The 12097-nt window shown below is 46.7% G+C and overlaps 1 protein-coding gene across 2 annotated transcripts in view; it reads left to right on the forward strand.

The window, feature by feature from the left end:
- The window catches only part of Plxna2 (plexin A2), a 215905-nt gene that overhangs the window by 150622 nt on the left and 53186 nt on the right, over positions 1-12097 (forward strand). For both annotated transcript variants that reach the window (XM_090341281.1, XM_090341280.1), the window contains exons 10-12: positions 3164-3364; positions 4588-4684; positions 6921-7111. In XM_090341281.1, the coding sequence (XP_090197407.1) occupies positions 3164-3364; positions 4588-4684; positions 6921-7111 (489 nt within the window). The remainder of the gene's footprint in view (positions 1-3163; positions 3365-4587; positions 4685-6920; positions 7112-12097) is intronic.

Raw genomic sequence — 12097 nt, forward strand, 5'->3', positions numbered from 1 at the left:
TAGGTTGCACAGGAGCCTCTTCCTCTCTCCTCTTCTCCAGCCCTGGGGGCATTTTCAAACAAGACATTCATTCATCTTGATTTAAATGAAGAAGCCTATGGAGAAGGCAGAAGGCAGCGGTGAAAGAAGATGAGGAAGACAACTCACAGAAGTGGCCATTCAGCAGGCCGTGGACAGTATTTTGAGACTGTTACTATCAGTCTTAAAATTATTCTGCAAGGCTTGTCCAAGTGGATCACACATTGAAGACTTGCTACTCAGGATGTTGAGATGTGAACATCAAGATTTGAAGCCAGTTCAAGACAGGAAAAGCCTAGGAAACGCTTATCTCCAATTAACCACCCATAACCCAGAAGTGGGAGTGTGACTCAGGTGTTAGAGTGTCCAAAGTGGATAGCATCTACCTTCAGACACAGCCATTTCTTTCCTGTGCCTTAGAAAACAGAAGAAAAGTCCCATTCTGCCTTATATGAAATCAATGGCCAAATAAAGTCCAAGAAATTCTTTTGCTTACGAGGGCAATCTTAGAGCCAATTTAGGCATTTGAGGAGATACTTATCATTGTCCCTAAATCGAGTCCCCAAAGGGCTAATATAGCACACTATAGGAAAGTTTTCTAAAATCCTCAAATCTCCCCTTTTTAAAAAGAAAGAAAGAAATAGGAACTTGTGCTTATAGTCCTAGCCACTCCTAGAAGGCTAAGGGACAGTGCTCAAGCCCTGAGTACTCATAAAATCTACCCAGGATATACTGAACTTAGACTAGGCAGAAAGACAAAAGATTGTGTATATGTGAACACATGTGCATGTGCGTGTGCATGTATGTTGTACACATAGTCACCTTTCCATATCCATAATGGTTTCATTCCAAGGCCTTTGAAAATACTAAAATCTTCCAGATGCTCAAGTCTCTTTTATAAAATGAAAGAAATATTTGCCCAGAACCTATACATATCCTCTCGTATATTTTATTTTATTGTTGTCTGTTCTTTTTTTGTACTGGGATCAAACCCGGGACATTGCATTTGCTCCAAGCATGTTGCCACTGAACTACATATAGTTTAGATTACCTCTGGATCACCCTAATTCAACATAAATCCTAGGTTTCCCTAAAGTGATAGTCAGGTTGTTGTTGTTTTTTTTTTTTTCCTGGCTATAAATATATGAAAGACTCTGTCAAGAGTGCCCGCAGGGAATGCAAGTAAAAGTGCAGTAAAGAGCAAGTTTATGAGTTGGCAGCTTGAGTGACTGGCTCCTGAACGGGCCCCATCTGTTCCGGGACTGCCTTCAGAGCCTGTCCCTCCTCTCGGAAGGCTCTGTGCCTGGAGTCCTCGTGTGCATGTTGTTGACAGGCAGGTAAGGGGGAGCTCCCCGGGAGCCTGGAGGTCCATCTCTGTATTCCTAGACAGATTTCCACAGGGCATTTCCCCTGGACTCAAGATTCCTAAATAGATAAGATCACGTAGTTCAAACTGCCGTGACCATTTTCAGCCCCAGCTTTGAGATTTAAACTCCCTGTAAGTCACATGACGTCCAGAAGACTCAGCTTCATCCCCATCATTCGCAAACATACGAAGTTGGAGCTATAGAGAAACTGGAAGATCCTTTTATTACATTTATCCTCCCACAAATAGTGACCAAACGCCCACTATACCTCAGACACTGAGATGAAAACTAGGCATATAGGAAGTGGATATGATGCTTTCTAATCTTCAAGACTTTCACAGCTCAATACAGAAAACAAGTCACAAGAGTTTGCAGTTCTGTGGGCTAAAGCACATACAAAGACCCACAGGAAGATTTAAGAAGAGAGTAGCACTTTAGAAACCTATGTTCAGTATGGCAAGAATCACAGGGTAAAAAAAAATGCCAGGGACTAGGAGTTTGGCCTAGTGGTAAGAGTGCTTGCCTAGCATGCATGAAGATCAAGGTTTGATTCCTCGGTACCATAGACATAGCAAAAAGACAGAAGTGGTGCTGTGGTAGAGTTCTAGCCTTGAGAAAGTCCAAGGACAGTACTCAGGCCCTGAGTTCTGTCCCCATGACTGGCAAAAAAAAATGCCAGGCAATGACTTCTATGAAAAAACTGACCACCACACTAGATACTCAACAAAGGCTTCTCTTTCACAAGGCTCCTAACAGAAATTGCCTCTGGCAATCAAGAGGCACAATCTTTCCTCATGGGAGACCATCCACACCTTGTGGGAAGCCAGCAAAGGCCAATGGTACCCTCTCTAGGCCTTGTAGCAACAGGAAACCAAAGGGCCCCTCCAGGAACCAAGGTCATGGAAAAGAGGCTCGAGAAAGTAAAGCCATCTGCAAAAATGTCCTACTGATCCTGGAGAAGGGAAATTATTTCACATGGAGACAATTTCCATAGCCTCACTGCCAGGGGCTGCCTGGCTCAGATCTTCCTGGAGAGAAGGCAGAAAGAGGGGACTGGGGCCCTGTTGGGGGTAGTATTGGATCTCTGGTAGAACAGCAGCATCTAGACATAGAACTGAAAAAGAATCCATTTCTCCTCTCTCTTTTCTCTCTCAGTATTCTTCCCACGGCCCCTCCCTTCCAAGACTTTCTTGTTTGGGTTTTGTTTTCCAAAGCAACATAGTACTCATGCAGGGCCTGGTAATGAAATGAGATGAAAAGTCTGAGCAAGTATTTAGACCATCGCTGGCAGGGCTTGATCCCCCTTCACAGAAAACCCAACTCAGCTGGAGCTGAGAAGCTGGAACTGCTGATAACAGGATGCCCCCGGCCTCGGACGGTGCGAGGGGCAGAGAGCCCATGCTGGAAACCTGAGGGAACCAGAGGCAGGGGCGCTGGAGTCAGGGACAGGGACATGGGGCAGCTCTTTCATCCACTGTCTGGGGAGATAAAATCCACAGCTTGCCATACTGATGCTTGAAAATTAATTCCTACATTGTAACACGTACACCCCAGGTACAGGACAGTCTGTGGGCTGATGTGGGCAGGAGCTAAGAGGGATTTCAGTTTCCCTGCTGACTCCCTGTGTGACCCTAAGATAAAGGAAAGCCCTTCTTGCGGTGGCTGGCCTGGGTACAGGAGAGTCTGGTCTGGCATCCAGCCTCTGCCCCTGCCCTGGCTCAAGCAAGTAGGAAGCTGGGAGCTAAGTCCAGATGGATCCTCTCTGCTTCTTCCCTCAGGACTGTCCACAGCTGGTGCCCACTGAGGAGATCCTGATCCCAGTGGGAGAGGTGAAACCCATCACCCTGAAGGCTCGAAACCTTCCTCAGCCCCAGTCCGGCCAACGCGGCTACGAGTGCGTGCTCAACATCCAGGGAGCTGTCCACCGCGTCCCGGCCCTGCGCTTCAACAGCTCCAGCGTCCAGTGCCAGAACAGTTCGGTAAGACATGTCAGGCCAGCATCCTGCTGGAACTGACTTTGCTTTCAAACCCCAACCCAACCTGCTCGCTTCCAGAACCTTCCAAGGCCATGGGCTGACCCACCTCACGTACCCCAGGGACAAAGCAGTCTATGAGCACCGTGGGCCCTGAGCCAGGACTGAACTGGTTAAGGAGATTCATTCTAAGAGGATCCCAAAAGCAGATTCGTTCTCGGGCTACTTTCTAAAGTTTAAAGAGCATGTCTTTATCTTGAGTGAAAGTAAGACGACTCTACCCCTTGAAAGGGGTGAAGAAACCGCAGGTCTATCCTTACTGAGAAAGGGGGCTGAGGAAAGGAGCGATGAGGTAGGAGGGGAGAGGAAAAGGGAACCGGGAGCACAAGGGTTAAAGCACTCTGAATGGCGGACAGAAAGCACAGAGGTGTTTAATTATAATTCTAGCCCAGAGAAGATCTTTTTTATCTGCCAACGACCTGTCTCTGACTGTGGGGGGTCAGCTCGGAGATGGGGGACGTGACAAAGGTGTTGAGGGAAGCTAATTCGCCTGGGAGAGATAAAGAGAATCTGGGCCTCTTATCAGGGAGCTGTCAGATTCTGGGGTCACAGGCGCTTGATAGAATTTGTAATCGGTGGAAGGCCGCCAAGCGCACAGGGAAGGTGGGCTGCGGGGGGGGGGGGGGATCGGAATGGAGCAGAAGAAAGGAGGACGGCATCAGGAGAGCTGGGGGGCAAGAGTGCAGACAGTGGCCTGCCCTCCCAAGCTAAGTGGGCAATCGCAGGGCCTGGGGAGCGTCTCCTTCCCAGAGCTGTGGTGGGGACTAACCCATCAGGGGAGATTTATTCTGAAGTGAGTAAGGCTTACAACTCCTCTGTGGGACCACAGGACTCCAGTGGGTCTCAGCTGGACTTTCATGTCGGGCTGATGAGGGGAGAGAATGTCATCTCTTAGGAGATAAAAAAAAAATCAATCAAGATGCAGACAAGTGAATTTAGAGGCAGGCAAATAAAAGATGTCCATAGGAGAGCAATAGAGAAGAAGGTTGGAGAAGTAAAACTTGGATTCAGTTACGGAAAGTACTGGTGTCAGTGGATCTTGGTAGCATGAGTGGTTCTGAGTCAGGGGAAAAGGGTGTCAGAGGGCTCCTTGGAGGGTCTTCTCTACACCCTGGCTCCTTGAGACAGACATCCTCTCAACCCCGTGGGCTCCTCATCTCTCCCTGCAGTACCAGTATGACGGCATGGATATCAGCAACCTGGCTGTGGATTTCGCCGTGGTCTGGAATGGCAATTTCATCATTGACAACCCCCAGGACCTGAAAGGTAAGCAGTGACTTCCGGGTAGAGGTTTGATCTTTTCACGACCCCAGAAAAAGACTGGGGCTGGAGCGATCAGAGCCAGCCAGCCGCTGTGCCTTGAATAATACACTCCCTGTGTCAGCGGAACTCTTCACAGGTTCCTAAAGCAACATTTGGAGCCATCAAAGGAGTCCTGTTGGGAGCTCTGTTTTATTACACCCAGAGCATCCGCCAAGCGGCTGCCAGCTCATCCGCGCTAGTTTTCGGCTCCTGGTGACTTTGAAGTGTCTATGGAACCTGACCTAGGAGAACAGCAGGCAGGATCGTCTGGAAATGGAGATATTGTTTTCACGCAGGCTTGTCATTCCTGCGTCCTTGGCTTGGTCATGGTCACTGCACAAAGAAAGCCTTTGAGGCTGTGCTCCTGATCCTGGGGCAGATGGGAGGGGCCAGCATGCCAGCACGCCAGCACAGGCTCACATCTGGAGCAGCTGGAGCTCAGGAAGGGGAGCTGGGCTGCAGCAGGAAGGGGAACGCATGCCGGCTACCTTTACTTACCATCATGTAAACACATGTTGAGTTCATCCCGTATGCCAGACCCAGGGCACACTACATTCCACCCTTCTCTCAAGGGTGATACAAATGGACTGATTTCTCCAAAAATATTTTTTCTTAGTTGACACAACTCAGAAGAATGGACTGTCATTATTGCTGTCTTGTAGACCATGAAGCAAAGAGCTTAAGAAATGGGCCACAGGTCAGATAGCAAGTCAGGAGTTGAACAATGGCCAAAGTACAGGGCTGACACCATAAGCTCATGCCTATAATCCTAACTACTCAGGAGCCTGAGATCTAAGGATCATGGATCAAAGCCAACCCAAACAGGAAAGTCTCTACGACTCTTATCTCCAATTAACCACCAAAAAGCCAGAAATGGCTTAAGTAACAGAAGACTAGCCTTAAGCACAAGCTCAGAGTCAATGTCCAGGCCTTGAGTTCAAGGTCCAGGACCAACACTCACTCTCTCTTTCTCTCTCCCTCCCTCTCTCTCCCTCCCTCTCTCTCCCCCTCTCTCCCCCCCCCCCCTCTCTCTCTCTCTCTCTCTCTCTCTCTCTCTCTCCCTCTCTCTCTTTCTCTCTCTCTCTCTTTCTTTCTCTCTCTCTCTCTCTCACACACACACACACATGACATAATCTGACACATAACCTGCACACATACTCCTGTATATTTTAAATCATTTCTAGGTTACTAGTAATGTGTAATGCACTGTAAATGCTATGTGAATAGTTGCTATACCATGTTGTTCCAGTAGTAATGATGAAGAGTAAAAGTCTATGCAAGTGGAGTGCAGATTCATTTTTTTTTTCAAAAATGCATTGGATACAGAATCCATGAATATGGAGAGCCTACTCTATTCAACCTCTGGAGAATTCTTCAGAGTTCAAAACCTTATCAGACAAAAAGCTAGACTATTTTATGCAGCACAATTCTACTGGCTGGCTAGTTCTACCAGGGCATTTTAAATCATTAAGAGAAAAAGCATATGTGACCTGTTCAGGAACCAACTTGCTCTTTCTGGGCACAGGACTAAGTCACCCTCTCTCCTTACCTGCAGTGCCTCCCTGTGGCCAGACAACTAGCATTCAAGTCCAAGCTGACTCCTCCCTCAGATCCACAAGCTGCAGTTTGTCAAGGAGAGTGCTCCTTCCCAGGGCCCTGGGACCTAGCAGCTCAGAGCACTGGAGACTGAAGCTCTAGTTTGGGACACCCATCTTAATAAGCTAGAAGAGTCACTACATCTCTTTTTGAGCTTGACTTTTACCTGTGATGAGGAAATAAACCCTTGCCTTATGGAACCAGGGCCACGTGTGAGCATGTGAGAGACGGCAGCCTAAGAATGCAAGCTGAGTTCAAAGAAAAGATAATAAGCATGTGTAGAACATGAGATATGTCACGGGCCTCGTGTTAAGCACTTACTATACAATATCTCACTCAAACCTCCAAAGAAAATGATTATCACTGTGTTGGCAATAGATAAACGAGATTAAATACTTTGTCACCTTGTTAGGAAGTCATGAATCCACAGCTCAAGCCCTGATCTAGTTCAGTGACTAAAAATGGCTGCTAAGAAAGAGGTTCCATGTCTTATTCATTTCTAGCAGTTACTCCTGATGAGCAGGGACCCTCCCAGAAGGCAGGTGCGTGGTGAGCAGCCATTGCCATGAGCAGCTGTCCACAGCTGGCCCTCCTCTCTTTGCAGTGCACCTCTACAAGTGTGGGGCCCAGCGGGAGAGCTGTGGCCTCTGCCTCAAGGCTGACCGCAAGTTCGAGTGTGGCTGGTGCAGCGGAGAACAACGATGCACCCTTCAGCAGCACTGCACCAGCCTTTCCAGCCCCTGGCTCGACTGGTCCAGCCACAATGTCAAATGTTCCAACCCCCAAATCACAGAGGTGAGTCCCCACACTGGCCTGGAGCAGAACGTGGGTGCTGGAGGGGCTATGGAAGAGATACAGAAGCAGGGACTAGAAGGGGAAAATGAATTCTGGAGCTAGTGGGGATGTGGGAGGCTTCTCACTTGCATCTTGATGCCTGTGTCTGGACATAAGGGACAGCTTACCGAGTGTGTCCTGGTGCCTGTGCACCAATGTGTGTGCCTGTTGTGTACACTCAAGGGAGGCAGAGCCAGCCCAGTCACCCTGCCAGCTTGATTGAACCAGGTAGGGGACAGGAAATTGGCTCCATGATGAGTGGACATCCCAGAAAGCAAGATTTAGCTCTTCCCAGCTAACTTGGGGAAGCTGAAATCAGTTCACAAGTTGCAAAGTTGAAAATGGAAGAGGTAAAGATGGACACTTACATGTAGCCACCCTACCATTTTCCTGAGGTTTAGTCTTGATCTCAATCTGTTTGGGCCTTTAGATGGGAAGAAATAGGTGATTACTCTGACTGGGTAAGGGGAGGGAATGATGGTTCCAAAATTGCAAAGGGAGATAAGATGAATAGATGATGTGGCTGAAAATGCAGCTGTGTGGGGTTTGAATGGCCTGCTAGGGGAATCGTATTTAACTTGATGGCTTTGTGCATGCATCACTCTTTGGGGCTTACCTATTCAACAACTGTCACTCGTGCTTTGAAACTAATTGCACATTGCTTGCTGACTAGAAACAAAGGCTTGGGCAGGTACCGTGGTTGTCTGTAGAAATAAGCAAGCACAGAGAGGCTCCCTGTCTGTATCTTCTCTGAGTTGATGTATGATGTCTTTCTACCTGCCTATGTCAGCCAAAGTAAGTAGCTAGCCCCACTTCTTGACCCCATGTCACAGCACTCTGGGAAAATTCTGGAGTACCTCTAAGATCCTATCAAAAGAAAAAAAAAAAGAAACCCTCAGCTTAATTTATAAGAAACAAAAACCTCAAGATCGACTAGATAGTGTTCATCTTTAGACGGATTCCTTGAACAGGGAGCAAATATTTATTTTGTATGCTTCACTTGGTTACATTTAATCCTTACAATGTGGGAGGTTAAGTGTTCTCACCTCCATTGTGCAGACCAAGAGAATGAGGCTCAGGGAAATTGAGTGACATGCTCAAGTTCAGGGGCTAAGTAGCCAAGCCAGCATTGGAGGTCAGATTTAATTATGAATTCATCTTATTGCATTCTCTATGATTTGCTCAAGTAACATAATCGGGAACGGGGGTGGAAATGGTGCTTTCCTTTCCTAGCGCATATAGGCAAGATAAATATACCTGTCCACATGATTGTCTATCTGCAGAAGATGGCCCATCTCTGAGAGATAATATATTGCATCTCAAGCCTCCTCCATGACTAGATGGGTTTATGAGGATGTAGACATTGCCCCTCATTTTATTCTCAGGTGCACTCAGTGATGCCTGCTCATTTCCACCTGTGTCTTTATCCCACCAGAAGCCAATGCTTCGTGGGTCTGATGAGATGGCCCAGCCTCTGCTCTTGGGCAGCCAGCCCCAGAGCTGCTCAGGGCTCCGTGCCTTCTCTCCAGTCCTAGTGATTTCTGGTAACTACTGGCCTGAGGACTTTGCACCATTCTCTAATGCTTCGGTTGACAGCCCCTGACAGCACCTGCAGTGCGGAGAGCTTAAATTAGGCAGTAACTGGAGACCATCAGCACCTCCCACCCTGCCCACCGTGGGAACCATACCATGCAGTGTCTGTCTGCTCCCTGCCTGGCAGGAGCTTCATCCTAGCCCCAAGGCAAGCTGCTGTCTGGGAAACCTCTGCCTTGGCTGTCCCTGCTCATTGACCAGGAACTGCCAGGCTGCTCTGTTCACAGAGGACACCCTAAGTTACAGGAGGCTAATTAACCCCCTCAGGTAATTAGGCTGTAATTGATTTTCCCAGTGAACATATCAGCAGGGGTCTCAGGCCTCAAGCCTCCTGCCTGTGGATGATTTTTATGTGGAAGCCATTGAGACAGGAAAGGTCATCTTGAGAAGCGGTTAGTCCTCGCTGTGTTCCAAGATGTCAGGGACAGGACGTGTGGTAGGGGGCACCCAGCCTGGAAGGATTTATCTACTATCATTGGTCACTTCGTGTTTCAGGTTGTATCTTTCCCTCAGCTGACCCTCATTTCTCTGTCAACGTCATCTTCTGAGAAGTCATCAACTTCTCATCTCTGAAACCATTGCAGACTTTTATTTTTTTTAATGTACCAAAATAGTACAAAAAACTTCCATATCCTCTTCGCCTAGCTATTTCAAAGTTAACATCACTGCAATTACCAGTTAACATCAATACAGTAAAACCATCTAATAGCCATACCTTAGTAGCATTTTTTTTCTGGTTGTTCCAAGGATCTCCATTTCTGTGGTCCAGAATCCAATCTAGAATCCAATCTAAGATTCAATCCAGAGCACAATTCAGGACCCCTGTGACATTCTATGTGATCTTCTTAGTCCTTTCAGTCAATCTTTCTTTCTCTGCATGGCAGTAAGAAGTATGTGACTGTTATTGTACTATCCCTTTCAATTTAGGTATGACTGATTCTTCCTCATGACCTTTAGATGTTAAGTCAGAAGGACTTGAAGAAAAATCAGGGTGTGTATCAAAAGTGTTACAGGAAAAAAACTGAAAGGGATTCAAATAGCCAAATCTAGGCCCATCTGAGCAAGATAATGATAACCTTGATCTTTACCAGTAGGGTAAGATCAGAATCTGTGCTCTTTGCTGGTTATTTGATGTTCACTTTCATTCATTGGCTGGCACTCTACAAATTGACAGTTCTACACCCCTAACCCCTGATCTTTACTGGTATAAAGAAACAAATGTTTCAGTAATGAGAGAAGGCTCTTCCTTTTACTAGAATCTCAACTAATAAATGTAGAAATAATGAAGGAAATAGAAATATCTATCAGTTCCAAAGTACTTGGTAATAATTGTTTCAAGTAAAATTGGCCAATGAGTGATAAAATTAGTGAATGGAAATATAATGAGAAAAGGAATATTTACAGTCTTACCATGTCTTTCCATAAGATACTTACTAGTTATAAGCAGAACAGTAGAGCCTTCACAGTGAACAAGTAGGCCCAGTAATGGAGAGAGTTAACCTCATAGGCCTCCTGTTAGAATAGCCCCAAGGAGGGAACAGCCTCATTTCTATATCATTCTTGGACAATGCATCATTAAAAAAAAAAAGCAAGATTACTCTGTGTGTATGTGTGTGTGAGTGTGTGTGTGTGTGTGTGTGTGTGTGTGTGCGCGCTTGTGTGTTGTGAATACTAGGGCTTGAACTCAGGGCCCCACACTCTTGGTCTTTTTGCTCAAGACTGATACTTTTACTACTTGAGCCACATCACTTCTGGTATTTTCTGGATGAATATAAGCATCTCTCAGGTTTGCCTGTCCAAGCTGGCTTCAGACCTCATGCCTCAGGTCTTAGCTTCCTGAGTATCTAGGGTCGGAGGCATGAGCCACCTGTGCCCTGCTCAAATCATTTTCTTTACTTCCACAGTCATGGTAATCCCTTTGCTCTGGCCTAGATCTTCTATTGGAATTCTCTGGTGTTTATACTCATTTATGGACAGCTCCCTTTCCTTCAAAATGTGTGGGCTCCCAGTGCTACTTGTAAACGGAAGTCATTGATGATAAAAATCTTTTTACCGTCATTGAAGGGTAAAAAGAGCAGGATTCCATGATGGCCTGTGGTGGCTGCCAGAGACCGCTGAATTTCCAATCCTAGACCTAAATGGAAGCCGGAGTTGGTAATGTCCTGCATAGGAGCCAAGAAGCAAATGAGATGATCTCCAAGAAGTTCTGCTGCAGGGAAAGGAATGGGCTCGCATGCATTTAGATGAACAGCTGTGTTCTTCCTTAACCCCTCCTTACCCCCACTGTCTCCATGGCAACCAAGCCCACCCCTAGAGACCCATCCTTTATGGCAGCTTCATGTAGGACAAGTTGTACAGCCTATTGAATTTTCTGGTTTGCATAAACCTCAGGTTAGGACCCCCTCAGGACTTACCGTCTGCTTCTCAGCCAGCTCATGGTGTGATAATGACATTGTCCCAGGAGCAGGGGGAGGGGGGTAGCTTCTCATGCTGCTCAGATTTCCACCTGTCATCAGGGTATCCGTGCACGTGTCACCTGTTCAACACCAGGAAGAGGAGATGTGCAAAGGACTGGAAAGCCCAGGAGATGCCTGGCCCTATTTTCCCCAGCCAGTGCCTTAGGACCTGCTGGGCCCTCAATGGAGAGAATCTGTTATAAGTCCATTTTGCAAAGGAAGACCCAGAGTAAAATATTTCCCCAAAAGCTATGAATTGGTCAGATCCAGATTGGTGGCTAATAAAAGGTTGGAATCTCAGGAACTTCAAACTGGCTGGCTTTAAACTGTGACCCTCAGATCTCAGCCTCCTGAATAGCTAGGATTATAGGTATGAGCCACCAGCCCCTGACTTTGCCTTCCTTATTTTTCAATAATGATACTAATTAAATGGGACTCAGACCCACTCAAGTGGACTTGGTGAGAAAATCACCTTCATAAAGACTGTCTCCAAATAAGGCTCCATTTTGAGGTACTCAGAGTTAGGGTTTCAACGTATGAACCATTCCTTCCAGAATGCAACCCATGAGAGTGAGAATTCTGAGTGTCCTCAGAATGATGAAATGCCACAGTCTCAAACAAATTAATTCACCCACAAATGAATATTTGCTGTGCAGGAGGCTGTCACACGGATGAGTGAGATCCAGGTAGAGAAGCAGAACACATCTTGTCCCAGTGTAGACCAAGCCTGTCCTTGGAGCACTGGGTACTAGAAGAGACTGGAAACAGCTCACCCTGAAGGCCACTGTGCTTCCTCTGAATAGCCTGGGAGAGAAACTTCTAATCTATACCTTGGTGTCTGTCCCCTGTATAAAAAAAGGACTGCAATACACACATAACTCTCCAGAGCTAGTGCAGA

Source organism: Megascapheus bottae, chromosome 10 (genome assembly GCF_031878675.1).
Source record: "Megascapheus bottae isolate mThoBot1 chromosome 10, mThoBot2.hap1, whole genome shotgun sequence".
Taxonomy (NCBI): domain Eukaryota; kingdom Metazoa; phylum Chordata; class Mammalia; order Rodentia; family Geomyidae; genus Megascapheus; species Megascapheus bottae.